This window comes from Chenopodium album, chromosome 6, assembly GCF_948465745.1.
Source record: "Chenopodium album chromosome 6, dcCheAlbu1.1, whole genome shotgun sequence".
In the NCBI taxonomy this organism is placed as follows: Eukaryota; Viridiplantae; Streptophyta; class Magnoliopsida; order Caryophyllales; family Amaranthaceae; genus Chenopodium; species Chenopodium album.
Window position 1 is genome coordinate 15,497,719 of NC_137839.1, and position 19,532 is coordinate 15,517,250.

A 19,532-nucleotide genomic window follows, 5' to 3' on the forward strand; every position below is an offset into this window, starting at 1 on the left:
ATTCTTGAAAAAATATCCATACAAAACAAAAATAAATACGGAGATAGGGGGTCACCTTGCCGCAAGCCACAGCTGGGAATGAAATTCGAGGAGACATTCCCATTTATCAAAACTTTGTAAGAAACTGTTGAAAAGCATTGTTTACACAACAAAATCCGATCCAATGGTCCGGGAAGCCATATCTTTTCAGAATATTTACCAAAAAATCCCATCTTACTCGGTCATACGCTTTGCTCATGTCCATCTTTACCACGGCCAAATCTGCCCCCTTCTTTCTGTTATTAATCACATGGAGAAGCTCATGGCTAAGAAGGATATTATCAGACATATGTCTCCCCGGTACGAAAGCATGTTGGTAATCCGAAATAAGCTTTGGAAGGACTAGCTTTATTCTATTTACCATACACTTAGAAGCACATTTGTAGATAGTATTACATAAACTTATTGGTCTAAGATGCCCGACTTCTTCTGGATTATCAACTTTAGGGATCATAACCAAAATGGATTCATTCCAAGATTTCAGAATAAAACCACTATTGAAGAAGCTAGTAATGCCCTTAATCACCGAAGGTCCAACAATTTCCCAGTGTTGCTCGAAAAATTCTGCATTATAACCATCTGGACCCGGGGATTTATCACTCTTAATTCCAAACATGGCATCCTTAATTTCCTCTGACCATTGGATTTAAAAAATAATTCAACTCAATGAACTAACAATCAATACCCACATACATATAATGTTTGTACACATTGTGAATCTAATATCAAATGTTTATAAAAGAAATTGTTATTAATTGTTATTATTATTATTTATTTTTTTTGAAAGAAATTTTATAATTATTAGAAATTATTAATTAATAATATTATTAAATATTAATTCTTAATAGTTTGAATTATTAAATATTAATAATGATAACTATTAATATTAATTATTATTATGATTAATAAATATTAATTATTAATAATATTAATAATTATAAAAATTATTTTTATATTAATAATTATTCAAAATAATAAATTATTATCATCAATACAATATTAATTATTATTATTGAATATTAATTATTATTGTTATTATTAATTATTATTTGAAAATAGAGCAGAGCAGAACATATTTGATTTGAGCAGAGCAAAGCAGCTCTAAAGAACGAGGCCTAAGTCGTTAATAGGACTTCTCATAGGAGCAACCTCCCCTAGTCTGTTCAAATCAAGCATCGAAATTCTTCTTTTCATCCTCTGGTGTTTACAATTCAACCTAATAAGTTCACATATGCAATCTTATCAAAGCTAAGACATTATACGAGGACTGAGAAAGCACATTCTATGATGGGTAGACCAACACCATCTCTCCAATTACCATTAAATTATGTCATTTAACCTTGATGAAGATCCAAAAGAACACAGACCATATGGTTGTTACCAGTTGTTCAAGTGTGAGCTACTGGAGGCAGCCAGATCATCCATATAGTATGACAGTACAGGAACTCCATTAAAAGGGGGGCGGAGGAATCATCTAGCACCGGTTGAGATACAACAAAGCAATAACTATACATTTACTTCAACTCAATATACAGTAGGTTTACAGGTTAATAGAGCAGTGGTTTACAAACAAAAGCCTCAATATCGACAGCTCTCTGGAAAACTTTGGGAAGCAGGCGGGGCACCCAGCTAGTGTGTACAAAGAATGGTATAAATCATTGAAACTAACCTACATTATGATCTAAAGACTACCTAATTAACATGTACAAAAGGATGGCTTCACTACAAAACACAAGGAAGCCATCAATAATTTTGATAGCTACTGATGAATTGATGAACTAAGCAGCTCATAGATGATTGGTAGGATCAGTATTTGGAGATTCTGGATGCAAAGAGGAATCTCGTGGAAGCGTTAAGTAATCAGAGTCAAAGAGTGGTTTTAACTGCCTCTCAACCTCTTGACTTAAGAGATTAAACTCTTCATGAATCATGGATACAGCAGACTTGCAAGATTCCTCATCCCTAAATGCTAGAGTCCATCTTCCATCAACCAAAGTCCGTGCCTTTGCTTTTCCTAATGCAGCAGTTTTTGAAGGATTCAGGGACTGTAATGTTGGTGGACGAATCCTCAGGTGTAGCCATCTAGGGTGCTTGTCATCTATTCGGGGCTGCAGCACAGAAAACCAAGATGTAGGGATGGCATAAGAATAAAATGTCGTTAATTAATGATTGCAATAAATATAACTTTACAGCACAGTTGATTTACAGTAATTGTTGTCATAAAGGCATTTAAGTTTAACACATACATTACAGGCAGCCAAAGGAGCCACAACACGAACAACTCCAACATTTTGTCTCAAGGGGAGTTCTTCTACGAGCACAATCCAGCCAGATGTTCCCATTGATACAGCTTGAAACCAAACATAACGTTCTTTACCTCTTTCGAATGCAATTCTACAAGGAATGGCATCAACTGTATGTAATAGCGAGAACTTTATTATTCTTTCTTAAGCTGAATTCTGAAAAGCCTCTTACTCATAAAAAGAATAGTGAGAGGGAGAGACAAGTAACCAAGACAGAACACTGACCAAGTTTTAACTCAACACCTTGCTTTGGGCCAACAGTGTCGAGACCCATGGCTCTGCCACGAGAGTTTTGAGGTATGTCAACTGGAGGAAAGATTGGTGCATAATCAGGCAATGGTATGCCTTGTGAGAAAACTTGAAGTTGATAAAGAAGTACAAATGCCTGCATTGGGAAGAATTTCAAAATTATTAAATCTATAATATCTTCATCCCGAGTGTGTGAAACTTGTGACGTAGTTGGCGGAAGCATTAGCATGTGCTACTTAGCTTTCCAGTAAGGGCTGTGCATGGGAACTATTTTTAGTTGGACCACAAACTGTTCAACTGTCTCCAAGACAGCTTAAACCAAGTTGGGATAATTATAAGAGCACACAAATGAATTACAGGCCATGAAAAAAAGGACACCATGGTGACACTGCAAAGCATTCATTGCATCTTACCTGTACCACCTCATACATTCTCTCTCCAGCCGCCAAAGATTCACTTGAGATGACACCTACAAAAGATGAATAGTTTAGTCATGTTGCTGTAGAAGACACATGTTACTTATGTAACAAAGACAAATACAATTCACAAGTTTCATTATACAACCTCCTGAAAAAGACGGCAAAAGCATGCACCTCAACTCATTCCTGGGGGATGAGGATTCTGTCACTACAAGAGCACGAAATCAGAAAACAAGACCACAAAAACACATATAAATGTACAGTCAGCAGGTGCTGATAAGTTAGATACCTTTTTTGCACTTTCTCCACTCATCACAAAGAACCGAGATAAGTAAATCAGCCCATGTTCCTCTTGCCTCCAAGAGGATATTGCTAGAGCTTTTAACAAAAGATTCCTGCCCATGCAACATCCATAATGTCATTAAAAGTGATTAGTGAACAATACATTCAAAACTGGGAATACCCCTGCATGGGTGGTCCCTCCGTCATCTTCTCATTAGTCTTTAGTACATACAATAATTTGACGGAACTCGAATAAAAGGATGAAGGGCTTAACTAACATAAATATATATTTACTATTACGCAGTGAATTGATGGATAGCTCAAGATATTAGCAGTCAAATGTTTGTAGACTTTGACTCAAAAAGTCAAGAGAGACATTGGGATGGACTACAATAAAGGACTTGTACACTGGGTCAGTTTCAAACATCATTTACAGACAATGTTACAAAAGGGAAACTATTATAAGCCACAATAATCATAGATAAATAAATATAATAAAATATAATCAACACAAGACGTGTCATTCAAGGAGTCGAATTGTGCAAATTTGTGCAGCTAAAGGAAGTCACAATAGCTACACTTCAACCTTGAAATTGTCGTTTCTTTTAACTTCCATAAGATCTAGTTTTTCTCAACTGAACAATGATGTGGAGTTTTACAGTATGAGATTATGAGCTACTTTTACACTTATTGTTGAGGACATTGCAGTGTAATTTTGAATTTTTATTCAGCTGTCACTGTAAGTTAGGTCAGTATTCAGGATATCCAGCAAGATTATAAATGATTGAATTCCTGACAACATATATTTTGTGGTTTAGGTAGCTTCCATACTCCTTGATATCTACTACCAAGAGATGCTAATGTTGTCAATTTACAAGGTAACTATGCATTGCACTGGCATATATTTGTTGATAACAAATAAAACTTGTGGCAAATTGGCAATTACTAAATACTCTTTCTTGGTAGGAGAGAGTTCTTAGTTTCTTACTCTGAGCAGCTTAAGATGTTGCATATTAAATTCTGCCTCACTATAAGGGAGCAACTGCCTCAAAAGCCAACCACCATGCCACAAGGTCCCGGCAGAGATATCTGACCGGCAGAAAAGGTTAACCAATGCATCAAGCACCTGAAACAAAAAACTTACCATTAAATTTGTAAACCATGATAAATGGGCAAAAGGTGCATGGACAGGCAAGCAAAGACCAAAGCTGTCCTCACTCCCCATAGCGTGGGCGGTTTGAAATTTGAAGTAATAAAAACTCATGCAAACATATACAATCACAAGACAACCAGCTAAAAGCTGAATATTAATACACAAAACCACCTCCAAGATGACTAGCACTACCTACATTATTTTATCCACCCACTTTCCAGGTTAGTGGTTTTTTTTGTTTGGCTCTACCTCTTTTACCTTCAATATGATAACACCTTTTACCATCTTATCCATTTACCCCACAATTAATCCACCTTTTCCTTACACGCCAACTTTCTACTTCCTATCTCTTACTATATCCACCATTTTCTTACACACTCTCATCTTTTTCTCACTTTCTTTCTTCAAGCTGAATATAGGAGTATTACTATCATCAGGAAGGAAATTTGAAGACTACAGAATAGCTCCAACCCAAGGAAATTTTGATCAGTGCTAAGCCAAACCCAGCACTCCCCCCTTAGACATTGATTCATCCTGGAGCATCTGAAAACCTTACAAATAAGCTGTCTGGTTCTCAAACTGGGACAATGAAAACATATCCAAGAGCATGCCATATATAAAATCTTTCACATGGAGAGCAACCATCATCGCTTTGGAAACTAACTGGCGAGCATCTTCATCATTGTCGGACACTGAATTTTGCACAAATTGTGTACACCTCTGATTTCTCCACTAACTTGAAAGAGCTCTCCAATTCTCTTCAGTAATATTATTTACAGAGCTGCAAAAGAAATTTTACTCACATGCCACTTCCAAATAGCCTTTCCTCCAATATCTGACATTCAACCATTAGCACTAACAGTTGGTGATGCATAAACTTCGGGACTAGCACGTTAATCAAAACAATCATGCAGATAAAATTACTGCAAAAAAATTGTCCTAAGCATTATGAGCCAGGAACTTCAAGATCATACAATACAGCACTTCACTTGTACCAAAGGCAGATATTAACTACAAAACAAGAGCCTTTGAATCGCACTATCTACTGTCTCAAATAAACAATTGCTTGATTTGTTCGGGAGTTATATCAGCATGTCAGGAAAACTCCACATAAATGTCCCAATCTATTAAGTCTTCTTCGTACATACATGATTTGTTCAGGAGTTACACCAATAAGCCCCTTGCTCCTTTACAAATCTCACATGCCTCAACAAACTTCCCTTCAAAATTCCCTTATGGAGAGAGAGAGAGAGAGAGAGAGAGAGAGAGAGGGGGGGGGGGTTGACAAAAGAATTTTTAATGTAGATTTAAATATTAAAGACTTCAATAGATTGAATCCAGCCAATACCTGAGATCTGCATGAGCGCGGGCTTGATCTAGGTTCAAAGGAAGTAGAAACCCCATATTCCTGCATATATATGCAGATCCAAGGGGAAAAGAGCATAGTTAAGATGGATAAACTTTGTGCAGTTACATTCATAGCTACACAGCACACATAGAAAATTGAGAAATGATGCTACAGATGTGGTCTAAGTCATCAAAGTAAAAATAATTCATGCACGAACTTGTAAAATACGGAGTAGTAAGTAATAAAAACTGCCCTTGAGCAGAAAAACTATTTGCCTGGTTATAATCATGAAATTCTTGTTCAATAAAAACTGAGATGATAAAAACAAGAGGTGGAAATTGGCAATTATAATTTCTCGCCAAATAACAGGCTAACAGCTTTTGAACAGTGCTCAAGATCATCACCCCAGCTCCAATGCCTCAAATGATGTACATGCCTAAGCAAGGTATAAGGAAGACACATGTTCACAGCCTTCCCTCTGCAATACAGAGAGCCGAGAGCTATGTTATTTGGACTCAGGTACCCATGTCCGATACCAATGTGGGTCAGCTGCGGGTCGGGTTAAAGAGGGTCAAATTTTATAGGGTCAATATTGGGTCGGACCAATGCAGGTCGCGGGTCGATAATGGATGGACCTACAAAATATCAATTAAAAAAATATTGGACAAAGCCATTATTAAGTATATATGAATATAAATTTATCTATGTAATAATTTTTACATTATCTATTTTCTTTATTAAATTGGAAAAACATTTTGGCCCTATATTGACCCTATCCATTAAAAGCCCTTTAAGCTTGGCCCTGACCCTATTATCATTGGGCTACCCTACCCAATAACCACCTCTAATTATAGCCTATGGGAAGGGGTGAACATGATACTAGTAACAACATAAAATATCATCTCCTGAATCATGTTGCAAAAGTTTATACCCAGGTTGAGCTTTTATTACTACTGACATCACTCACCTAATATGTATTATTTCACCATGTGTATAGAGTTCCAGAGGTCAACTACAATTTGGAGATATATTACAGATTAGATCCACTCAAAATGCCCAGTATTTATGTCTCACTTTCCTTAACTGGCCTGGGTATTTGAAGGTGAAATGGGGAGTCAAAGTAAAATAAAACAAAAAAACAACTTAATTCCAGAATCACAAACAGATTGATAATGTCTCAAGAAAAATCTCACCCCTTCCCAAACATATAAATCAAACCTAGCAAAAAGAACTTCACCTCAACACTTAAACGGGACCCTTTCTTTCCTTATTTTTTTATCTTTATAACTATAGCTGTTAAGCATACACTCCAAGGTTTGGGCTAGAAAGCCTAGAATAATACTTTTTTTTTTTCAGTTACAAGCCAACTTCTTTCATATACATAAACAGCTTCTTCCAGTTCCATCCTTATCATTAAACATCACTACATCAATAGTTCAAGATAAACAGCTTTGATTTGCCTCTATTTCAAAAATGATACATGTGCCTCCACCATCAGTCTGCCACATATAAATTTTGCACCCAAGTTTCTCAATGAATGTTTTTTATCAATTAAGACTAGCACAATATACTTCCAGTTTCATCTTTTCATTAATATCACTTAACTGTTTTCCCAGTTTGTTGTGGGGTTACTGCAGACAAGTAGAATATGCAAGTCCTCAAGAAGCCTTTGTCGTGAAGAATAAATCCAGACCAATCATTTGAATATGTCTAGGACCCATGCAATATCCTGTTGGATATTTCTAAATACACTAGTCAAACTCATCTGAACTTGAATATCCAAAATTAGAAGATTTAGAACTACTAAGAGGTGAAGCCTGAGACCTCTTATCTATGATACTTAAGACTTCTCAAAGCACACATTTTTTTTCTGAAAGGTGTTAACAAAGCTTCACTTTAAAAATGTTATTTGACTTATTGTAGTTAGAAAAAGAAGGATAAAAAAGGTTAGCTTGCTGGTGTGTGCATTATGGTCTTGCTGGCAATTAGATGATGCACTTGGAACAAAGGAGATGTACAAATTCTTATAGCATAGCTTTGCCCTTGTAAAGGTTTCAAATATATATTATGACGGTTAGCTGAAGTCGAGTATTGTTGGCCTCTGTACAATATTTGATGTCCCTTGAATATGTAAAAAGTGGTTTAAAATGACTTGAAAGAGCATGAGATTCATCTCCTTAGCCCTCTTGGAGTCAAGCCTGATGACCCACTTGAATAATATTATCATTTGTGAGGTGCATTACTCATAGGCAGTACTCTGCCCAAGACCACTAAAAACACAATCCACCCACCCCCGGTCCTTTCCTTGCTTATAATACTTTTTATACATAAATCATCATAAGTAACTAGTAACAAATAAAGGAAAACATAGAAAGACTATGCACCTTGAGTTTTTGTAAGTAGCTATCCAGCTCACTAACAAAACCAAATCTTGTTGAGTTACTTCCTGAAGAGAAAAGTTGTTCTTCACCTGAGCTCTCGCCAACAAGAGCTTGCTGCAAAAGACAAGTCATTTATCATATATAAAGTTGTTAATTGCTTCAGTATAGAAAACAAAAGATGAATGGGGCTTGAAGCAAACAAACATATAATATTGTTCTCTTGCGGAGAGGAAAGTGTTCAAAGCTTGAAAATAGCATTGATTCCCAAAAATGTGGATTATGAACTAGTAACACATGTTTTCCAATGGTGGAATATGAAAGTTACTAAGATAGCTGTGAGAAGGAATGGTAATTTCTCTAGACCCATATACAGCCGCAGTTAGCTAAACAATTACTCATGCACAATAATACATCTTTGACAAAGAGAATCACAATTCTTGATTGATCAAATAAATTTGTTTAAGCATCAAAGATGGCTTCCTGAATAGAAGAAAAAAGACTAGAGAATGCTTCATGATAAGCATTAAAAGAAATATGTTACTTTATGCTCATCTCTATAATGGCTAATTGGCTACAACTATATCCTTTTGAGTTTTGCTAACACCCTTCATACAAAGCGAACCTCGTTTCCAGGATAAGCAGACGTATAAAATGACCTGGGCTTCATCTCAAATGCCTTCCTATCTTTATTTTAGAGATCTACTCAGAATTGGCAGTGGCATCAATACCACCAAGCAGGGCCCTTGACTCTCAAAGTCTCAATAGCTTATTTCTAGAGTAACGTTTTAAAGGAAAACGAACCACCTAGTTTGGTAAAACAAAATGCAGAACAGCTTCTCATCAAATTTTCTTTCTTTGCCTATCTTTTACCAAGGAAATCTGTCATGCTCAATCTTATAAAATCCTCACTTAAAATTGCTAAAATCTAGCATGTTTAAAAGTGTCTGCACCTAAAATTACATTAATAAAACACTCCCTAACAACGGCTGCCACCATTACAGATCATAAACTTCATCAACCATCAAGCACTGAAAGATCCAGAAGCGCCACATATCTCAATCTCCGGATGACTTTCAAGTCCAGCTAGCACTTGTCTCATAGTCTCATGCAAAATTAGATTCCATAAGCTTATATTGTTGACCTTAAATTGTCAAAAGATGCAGGTATATATTAATCAGTTACTTATGCAAAATTGGATTTCATGGTCTCTAGCTCTCGAAGTACCTCACAATCCCTGACTCCTCAAACTAGTTTATTTTCCGAAAAATCACAGCCTTGAAGAGCAGCTTAGACACGTCCCATCTTTCTAATTTTTTTTTTCTATTTTTTTTGTTTTATCGCTATACATATCATCTTCTTTTAAAAAAATCAAAAGCACAGCCAACCGTAAGATCAATGTGACCAGCGAGAAATTGGTTTTAAGACAAACTAAATTCAGGCCACAATAAGCTTATGATCTCAATAACCTCTGGGTCCTCCTTTGTACTGGGATCGATAAGAATAGATTGAAACAGTAACCAAAACACTTCTAAGCATAATCTCACCAACATTTGGCAGGACATACAAGTCAGGAAGGAACTAAGGATAGTAAGCTGGAAAAAAATGAAAGTATAAATATTAAATAAAATAAATAAATACAGGAAAAAGCTATATGCAGCTAAAAGTGAAAAGAAACAACGGTAAATTAACATTTATTACACCGATGTACTCGTGAATTGTCATAAATTCCTAACTTAATTCTAAAAAAGGAAGTATATTAAATGCTTATATGCAGCCCTTAGGGCTGCATATAGCATTACCCATAAATAAATGAAAAAATGCATGTATAATCATGCAAAAGTGCTGATAGGTTAATGAAGAGGCATACAAAGAGGTATATCTCCAAAGTAATAATTGACAACATTAAGAAACATAACACAAGAATCTTCCAGCTGCAAAACTTCCAATAGCTTTATGTTTGAAGCTCTCATATTCCATAAAGCGTAATCTTAGTTGCTAGCATTTCTATTCCTTATCCACTCCACATTCTGCTCGAGAATAATGTCCGAATCTTGTGCTTCAACCTTTTTTCTTCTGGGAACACGATATTATGTATGGTAACCCATTTGGATGTAGTACATTTCATTTTTCAAACAACCTTCACTTATTTGACATTCTATGAAATAACCCAAAATTTCAATAAAACACTTAGGTATGTACATCGCTTGAAGGGACTGCCTAGTTATTGTGGTTCATATTGAAAAATAACCTACCATCTTCAACTCATTTTATAATCAGATTTGACTTCATATAAGGCTGCAAAAAAGTACAGCATCCACAACTCCCCCCCCCCCCCAACCACACACCCCAAAAAAAAAAAAAAAAAAAATATATATATATATATATATATATAATAATAAAAAAAAAAAAAAAAAAAAGAAAAAAAAAAAAGGGAAAGAAAAATTGCAACTACTTCTTTTTCTTTCAAGCCCTCAACCCAGCTTAAATTGTTATCCAACTATCTCTCTTCATATAAGGATTATAAACCTTATGACCATCAAGGGCTACCATTTAATAATATCAAACTTCATACCCAAAGACAAATCCTAAATATACTAAGCACCCCAACTTCCATACGCCAATACAGATCCAAAAAAAAATCAAAAAAATTGGAGAAACCTAATACACTTTCCCATTCATATTTTTCATAATCCTTCATAAATAGCATGTGCAGTCCAATAAAAGTATTATAAGTTTAAAACCAAAAACCTTTGCAAAGTGAGGACACACATGTTAACATAGTGAGCAAAAATAAGTATTTTCTAATAAGTAGAATATACATACCAGTAAGAGTTTCTTATGTTGCTTCCGTTTTGGAAGAATTCCAAAAGCATCTAGCATTGACTCCTCCAGTTCTAAAATTATCAGAAAGCTTTGGTAAGATATTAGCAAGAGAAATACTCCCCCTGTCCCATATAATTAGGATAAACAATTGGAGGAATGTCACGTAAAGCATTTCTACATCGTTTTCAATTCTATTGCAAAGGAAGATTTACATTTTGTTGATTTATTATCTTGGTAAGGAAATGTCAGAACTTTAAGTGTTTAACCTCATACGCCTAATGGTTTGATGTCAACTCAAAACCTTCATTTGTAATTCTCTAAAACCAAATTGACAATAATTTCAGGTGAAAAATTTTAAGTAACTTCAACAAACTTGATGGGATAGCGTAGTATACAAGCCACCTAAAATCAAAGTTATTACCTTTGGTTTGCGACAATGTAGCAACTACACTTAATGATCCCAAAACTTGTACGTCGTTGCCTACATTAAGATAAGAAAGTACAGTCTCCCTGCATTCAAAATAATTCATTAATTCCAATATGAACTCCATATGATATAAGTATTTAAATAAACAATAAAATAATTTGTAAGTTTCTATAGTTACCTAGAAACAAGAGTCTAAGTCAAGCTTTCAGGAAGGGAAAGACCTTATAAACCAATGTTAAGGAAAATGAACTCATAACAGAAGCATGCAAATAATCAAAACACCTTATAAAATACTCCCTCCGTTCCCCAAAAGAACGAACCTTTTGGGTTGATTTCACGGGTAATAAGAAAGTTAAATAAAAAGTAACAGTAAACGTATATTGGAAAGATAAATTTACACGGGGTTTGTAAAAAAAGTAGACAGAAAAAGTATTAAAAATCCATGAAAAAACAAAATTTTATATGGGGAAGCACAAATATTGTTGTAAATTGATGGGTATTTTCATGCAAACGGGTCGATCATTTTGGGACTAAAATTAGGCCAAAAGGGTCGAACTTTTGGGGACGAAGGGAGTACATAATGAAGCTGATCCTGGCTCCAACAATCGGAAATGAAAAAACAACAGCACAACATCAGATGGCTTGGTTGACTATACAATTATACAGCTAAAAACTATTCCTGAACCCACAACAAAAAGTCAAAAGAAAAAGTTACAAAAATAACATGATAGCTTGGAATCTGATTTTACCTGAGAGACTGATTTGGATCACCACAACTATCTTGCAAGCTGACATCATCAGGAATAGAAAGTTTCAAATTTCCTTCATCCTCTGCTACACATCCATTACTACTTTGCGCACTTTCTTCGGTTTTTAGATGTTGAAGTTTGTAAGAAATTGCAGCACCATTCATTTTAGCTTCTGGAAGTGATACAAAGGCCCCTTGTGGACAAAAGAAGGCGGCAACAATGGTATTTGCCAAATCTTTGATTTTGACTATTCTCAAAATGCAACAAAGCAGATACAATGAAGTGACAGCTCCAATTCCTACGCCCTGGATGCAAAAGCTACAGAAGTCTTTACAACTAATACAAAAGAAGCACTGGTCATCATAGTCGCAACTACAAAAAATATCACCAACTCTCTTCCAATTTTCCTTTCAAGAAAATGCTGAAAATTCAAGTAAGCTACACCATATTGGAATATAGAATTGGCGATAAAACTGCGACAATCAAATAAGTGTGGAAAGGAATAAGGATAAATAGGACTAACAGGCAGTATTAAGTTTCGCACTTACAGCCTCAATCAGAGAAGGCAGCAACAGTGGCAATATCAAAAGCCGCAGCAAATTGTCTGTTATCAATTTGTCCACATCTGGAATCCCTGCTGAGATAACATCACTAAAATAATACAGATTGTCCTCAATTTCATCCGCAAAAGCGATGATGCTAGATGAAAAATCTTTGGATGTTTCCCTGTGTCAAACGAAGAAATAAAGTATGCTAAGTAAAAGTTTGGCCTCTGTTTTTTCAATTGACATTGCAGTATGAGAGCTTACTGTGAAGCCTGAACAACCAGATCATTCAATGTGAGGCACTGCTTCTTGAAAAAAGCAACCAAATCGGTAAAATAATTGGCAAGAGTTCCGCTGGCGACATATCTATTTACACTCTCATCCCCAACTACAAACCAAGAAAGAAGATGGGAATTTATAAAGGAAAGAAAAGAATGGTTAAAGTACTTATTTAAGGAATAGATAACAATAAAAAAAAATTAAAAAAAAAAAGGGAGAACGTAACTGACCATGGTAAACATTAAGAGTTAATGCACGTATAGCAATACGTATCATACTCTCTTCATGGAAGGCATATTGAATGGCTTCAACATACAATGGGAACGATACCACCTCATCCTAGTTCAGGAAACAGGAGAAAACTAAGGAAAGAAATTCATAGAGAAAAGAGAATCTTCCATAAAAATTAGACAGACACTGAGTATGCAAATCTATCACCAGTTCGCTACAAAACAAAACTTGCGTCAATTAGCATTTTTAAATTTTCTAAGAAAAACTCAATAGCATGATCAAGCCTCTCATACTTTCACTTCTTCGCCCTTAAGGAAGTTTTGGATCCTGGTCTTAGAAAGATGTTCATTAGCAATAAAATGATCAATGGGAATTAATATTAGAACAATACAACAGGATATATAAATCTATGCTCCCTCTCCAATTTGACAAATATTGAAAAGGTCCAGTGATACACATTTTCCACAACATTACTTGGAATATTGAATACAAAATTCTGGAAATGCTAGGGGGGGGGGGGGAGAGCCTTACTTTAAGCCCATATAAGATAAAGGGGAGAGAGATTAAGAGGAGGAGGAGGAAAGAAAGAGAGTTAAAACTTCGAAGGTTGTGGTTATTTCCCAAAATACAAAAGTCTTGTATGAAACACCATCTACAATTTAAACACCCTAGTCTCGCCATCAACTCTTAAAACCATTAAGCATTAACCAAGAACTTTCTTCATAAACAGCGAATATAACTACTTTTTCCACACAGTTCCACCCTTTTCATTATGAAGAGAGATAGACAGCAAGCTTTGATGACTATCCATCATCACAAGCAGTTTTGGTGAAAACCAGAAGAGCCATCCACATCAGACCCTGATATAGCATGACAGTAAATGACGTTCATAAAACAAATACTTCCTCCGTTCTTTTTTACTTGACCCGCTTTGACTTTTACACTATTCACCAACCCACCTTTGACCGTCTTTTGTGAATTATAGGTAAAGAAAAACATATTCATATAGGATCTTGTTAGAATCATCTAAATAAGTACTATCACAATATATAACTTTTATAACTTTTACTTATAGAGTATTAAAATTATGGGAAATTCTCTTTGGTAGACCTCTAATAATAAACATTCTCAGTGGTAAAATGCAAAAAAAGTTAATATCCTTGGTAAACTATATTATAAAAAGTTAAGTCAATGGTAACCTTAATCAATGTAATTAGGCATTTCTTAACCATGGTTAACCATTCTAAGTAAAAAAAAGTTGTGATGCCTAAAATACCCCCATTCTAAAATTAATTTAAAAAAATAAAAAATAAAAATCACCACCCTGCCACCACCTTCCCCACCATCCTGCCACCATTCCCTCTCCCCCTCCCCTAGTCGCAGCTCCCCTCCCCCAGCCCCTATTCCCTAACTTTCCCATTCCCGCCGGCAACCTTTATCCCGTACCCTGACACCCCAAGTACCCAACCCCGACACCCAACCCCGATTACCCAACCCCCACCCCGACACCCCAAGTACCCAACCCCTTCGACCACCCTTCCCCATCTTCTCTCCTTTCTCGCACCTCACCACCATTGAAAACGATGAAAAAAATCGAACTAAATTTGTGAATTTCTGGTAATCGAAACCCTAATTCCTCACAATTGAATAAGAAATTATGTGAATTACGGGTAATTGAAATTAATTTGATGTTTGTTGAAGCAAAAGGTGTCGCCAGTGGGGATTTAGGGTTTCGGGAAAGGGTGTGGGTGGGGGCGGGGGCTGGTGGTGTCGAGGGTAGGGGAAAGGGGAGGGGGGATGAAGTCGGCGGTAGGGGAGGAGGCTGTGCGCCTGTTGGTTAGGGGGAAAGGGACGCCGACGGTTTTCAGGCGGTGGGGGAGGTGGGCTGCGTGCAGGGGAGGGATAGAGGTGGTGGTGGCGGGGTGGTGGGGAGGTGGTTCTTAACCATGGTTAACCATAGTTATGCTTAAAATGCTAATTATCTTGCTAAATGTTACCATTGACTTAACTTTTTAAAACATAGTTTTCCAAGGATATTAACTTTTTTTGCATTTTACCACTGAGAATGTTTATTATTAGAGGTTTACCAAAGAGAATTTCCCTAAAATTATTGATGGTTAAACTTGTGCATTGGCAAGCGTGATAAAAGAAACAGGTCAAGTAAAAAAGAACAGAGGAAGTAGAAAATATTAAGATTACATTTTGTGTCTTCACAAGCAATGCTATTGTGCTCTTGTTCAGATGCCCACTTATTGCTCTGCACAAATCCCAAAAAGCAACTCATTATAGCCCATTGAAAATAAAGAATCAAGAACAAAAGAATTAATGAAAGGAGTACATCATTAGAAGAGAACAGACCTTAGAAAGGATATATAATATGATAACAGCTCTTCATTTCGAAAGTCAAAGGAATAAGTTATGAGATAGTTAATGTGCTCATTGCTGAAGAGATAATCTATGAAATGACAAATATAGAAACTATCAGTTTACACACAGCAAACACAACCAGCAAATGAGGATAGGGCTAACTTTAGACAACTCACATATTGCATGCTCATTTTTCAAGTTTTGAATCATGATGCTCATAGTCTGAAGTAATTGGAGCGAAACAGTGACAGTTCTACTGATCTTCAGAATGCGTATAAACTCTCCCAACACTTGCTTCTCCATAAAAAAACTGCAAATGAAGCAGATATGATAAAAATATCAGAAGCTAAAATTGCTAAAGAATCCTTTGCAAGAATTGCCTTAGTCACAGATTGTTTTGGTTTTTTAAAAGCCATCTTGTTATATTTAAAAAGGGCAATATAAAGCCTACGTATAAGTAGTTAGGTCTCCAGGAAATTATAAAATTCACATTAGTCCATTTCTCTTCGACGTGGTGACATGGGCAATCACTATAAGATGGCATAAGTAGTCATTGAAATAGATAAATTCAAAACCCAAGATTTACTCTTGTGGAGACTTGCTTGGTCAAATATAATCCACCCAGGATAAACCAGGAGATTCCAGGCAGGAAACATAAATGGGTGATGTTTCCAGTGATAAAAAAAAAAAATGCAATAGCTTGCATATAGTAATTATACATTTTTTGAAAGAAAACTTTCTTTGCCATCCTTGGTAAGTTATTTCAGAAGACATGTACATGTTACTGCTGAGTGATAAGATTTGTAAAAATATTAATAAAGTTTATTTAGACTGAGAACATCAATAGGATGCCCATAAGATGCACACTACAGTTGCTCTCTTTAAAAAGCATAGTCTTTGTATTATTAACGATGGATGATAAATTAATACAAATTACTCTAAATATTATATTGGAATTTTGTTTTCAAGTGTATTTTAGGTGATGATTACAACACTAGAAACAGTTTACATAAAAAATTGCTATTATTTGCAAGAAGGAAATTTTAAACCCTAGACTTTAACACAAACATTGCAGCAAGTACAGACAAGGAACAACAAGCTATAACTTGGACCAAAAGATAGTCAAATCCCGAGTGATCTAAGATTGGAAGAAATTACAAGGCCCCTAATGACATCAGTCCAGCCAACAAGCAACATAGCAGACCAATATTCATCTTTCCAAACTCATCAGAATCTACTTACTCCAAATTCTGTTAACTATTGCCAAAGATTGGTGCATCTAAGTTTCACAATTCCTTACCACATAGACACATATACAACAAGAGATGCATTAGAAAAGTTATTTATAAATATTTCTGAACTAATATGCTTACTCGAAGAAGGTTGAGTCATGCTGGTCTCCATATGTTACCAATTCCGCAATTGATCTCAGTGCCTCAATAACAAAATCCTTCATAAAATATACACTACATTCATAAATTAACCACAAAAGTCGGCTGCTTAAAAGTGAACAGAACATAAGATTCAGCTGACCTTATTAACTTCATTGACGATTTGAATCTTTTGCAACTGTTCGGTTAGATATCTGCAGTTAAGGAGAAAAATCAACAGGTAAACATCAATGGAAAATTAGATCATACTCGCTTGACCAAATTGGCAACTTGGACAAACAGCCTAACACCACTAACTCTCTCAGGAAACCATTGCAGAGTAACCAAGTCACTTTCTATATACATGGAAAACAAAAAAAAAATCATTAAACTAAAAAAAATCAAAATCAAAAGAACTCCCAACACATTACCACATAGTAACTTTTCTATTCTATCAAAATTATGGACGTTTTATAGAACATATGCAGGTAGTAAACTGACTTAGTTATTGGACAATCTTACTGAAAGTCAGCATGAATCAAATGTACACGGAAATGGGTGGTAAATGTGTACATAGGTCATGTAGTCATATAGCTAACAAGATAAGATAAGCATATTAATAAGCAACAGATATAACTTAAAATAATTGTTTGAACACAGGTGATGAAGTGATCTCAGAATCTCACTCTTAGGGCTATAACTAATTCTCTTAATCAACCATGACATCATTATAAGCAGGATCAACTGTAATCTGTCCTGGGATAATAGAAATACATATTGATGAAGGTGATACTCAAAAACCAATTATTTGAACTTTAGTCCCTTCCATATTACTTGGACATTTTTAAAAGCCCAATTACATATCATGATATCAATACTATTTTGAAGAAGACAACTTCTTCTAGATACTTTGAAATAAATTGGAGTTGTAATATCCAAAAGTGTCAGAATATCTCCATATGCTCTAATGATCAATCAACCACTCAACTCCATTACACATTACATTTTCATCTCTCCACATGTAATGTTTTTGCCAGTCGAGATAAAAATAATCGACAAAAAATTAATACACCCACAATAATAAAAGCATAGAATGAACTCAAACTCCTTGATCAAAATTACTCCCTCTATTAGAAATTGATATCACATCATCTTAATCCCTCATACAAGTGAACATAACATGATTCACAACAATATTGTTGTGTCGATAGATACTTTCCCATCAGTCCATCTATAAGCAGTGCATTGAAATCCAATAGTAAAGCATACAACCATACTATGAAAAATGGAATGTAAGATTACTTGCTCTGATATACATTAGTAGTAAATGAAACTATTAATTGTAAACAGAAACCAGTTGATTCATAGTTTCTATTTGTGATCCCCACTATAAGACTTAGGATTAAAAAAAACCCGCCCGCCCACACCGGCAGGAAGTTCGGTTTCGCGGTCCTCTACTCCCAGGAACACCAACAAATAGAGAAATAGGCATAAGGTAGCAAAAACCCAGCAACAATACATCTCATTTTTTTCTTTTTCTCTTTTTTTTTTAGCGGCCACATTTCGCAATTTGCACATCCTAATCCCTCAATTAAACACTAAATCAACTAAGTCAAATCAGAATAATTCGAAAACTATAAACAAACACTTAAAACTCAACTAAAGCACCAATTTAGTAAACTAGAAATTCAAAATCAGCAAACAAAAATTCATTCATGATTTAATTTAATTAATAACAATAATTGCAACATTATTTGATCAAAATGAACTTAAGATTGAGAACAAAGCAAACAAACCTGAGTTCCTCTAAAGAGAATCGATTTCGGGATCTCCAAAAGGAAAACCACATCATTAAACAATCAAGCCTTCAAAATTAACATCCTCAGCGATCATAAACTCAGCAAGTTTCAAGCGAGTCGGATTGATTCCACATGAAACAGCAATCAACCAATCAATCGATCAATCACAGTGTTAATTGTGATTCTAATTAAGATAATTATGATGAATGTAAATTTGAAATTCCGGAATTAAACGAGAAAGATTAGGGTTTAGAATTGGGGGAATTGAAGAGGAGAGAGAAAAAAGGGGTAAAACGGCGATGATCGGTGGTAGGGAAAAAGCGTGAAGATTGTGTCGCCGGTAAGAAAGAAGCACGAAAGAGTGAGATTTGATTGTTTTTGGTGTCGACAAATTGTTTACTCCCTTTTATTTGTCTCCTTGCCTGGTGTCAATTCTAAGTTTCAGGTATCTTTATTTTTTTATTTTTTTTTTTTAAGAAAAAATTGTCAAATATAGTACGAATACAAATTTTGAACGGTCCGCTAAAAATAATTCAATCTTTTAATTATTTTTAAATAATACAAATTTTAAATTATATCCACTATAAACAAGTTATTTTATTTGTAAAAAAAAAAACAAGTTATTTTATTTTATTCAAAATCAACTCCAAAAATTTAAATTACGATTATTCTTTTTAAAACAAAACTTTTATTTTAAACTTTTTTTTACCTTTAATTAAATAATAGTCAAATATTAGCTCATATATTTTAGTTCTTTTAAATATATAT

General features: G+C 35.0%; 1 protein-coding gene across 1 annotated transcript; it reads right to left on the reverse strand.

The window, feature by feature from the left end:
* Nucleotides 1-1,529: 1,529 nt before the first annotated feature.
* LOC145635907 (protein TRANSPARENT TESTA 9-like) lies at nt 1,530-19,148 on the reverse strand. Its single transcript, XM_081687281.1, has 21 exons — nt 18,762-19,148; nt 17,129-17,180; nt 16,969-17,045; nt 15,772-15,905; nt 15,587-15,683; nt 15,428-15,485; nt 13,228-13,336; nt 12,983-13,106; nt 12,722-12,899; nt 12,174-12,478; nt 11,419-11,507; nt 10,998-11,068; nt 8,178-8,288; nt 5,794-5,853; nt 4,281-4,418; nt 3,300-3,405; nt 3,156-3,218; nt 3,005-3,060; nt 2,568-2,727; nt 2,286-2,452; nt 1,530-2,147 (listed from the first exon to the last, which is right to left on the reverse strand). The coding sequence occupies exons 1-21, from the start codon at nt 18,815-18,817 to the stop codon at nt 1,827-1,829; spliced, it is 2,532 nt and encodes an 843-aa protein (XP_081543407.1). The 5' UTR covers nt 18,818-19,148; the 3' UTR covers nt 1,530-1,826.
* Between the last annotated feature and the right edge of the window lie 384 nt (nt 19,149-19,532).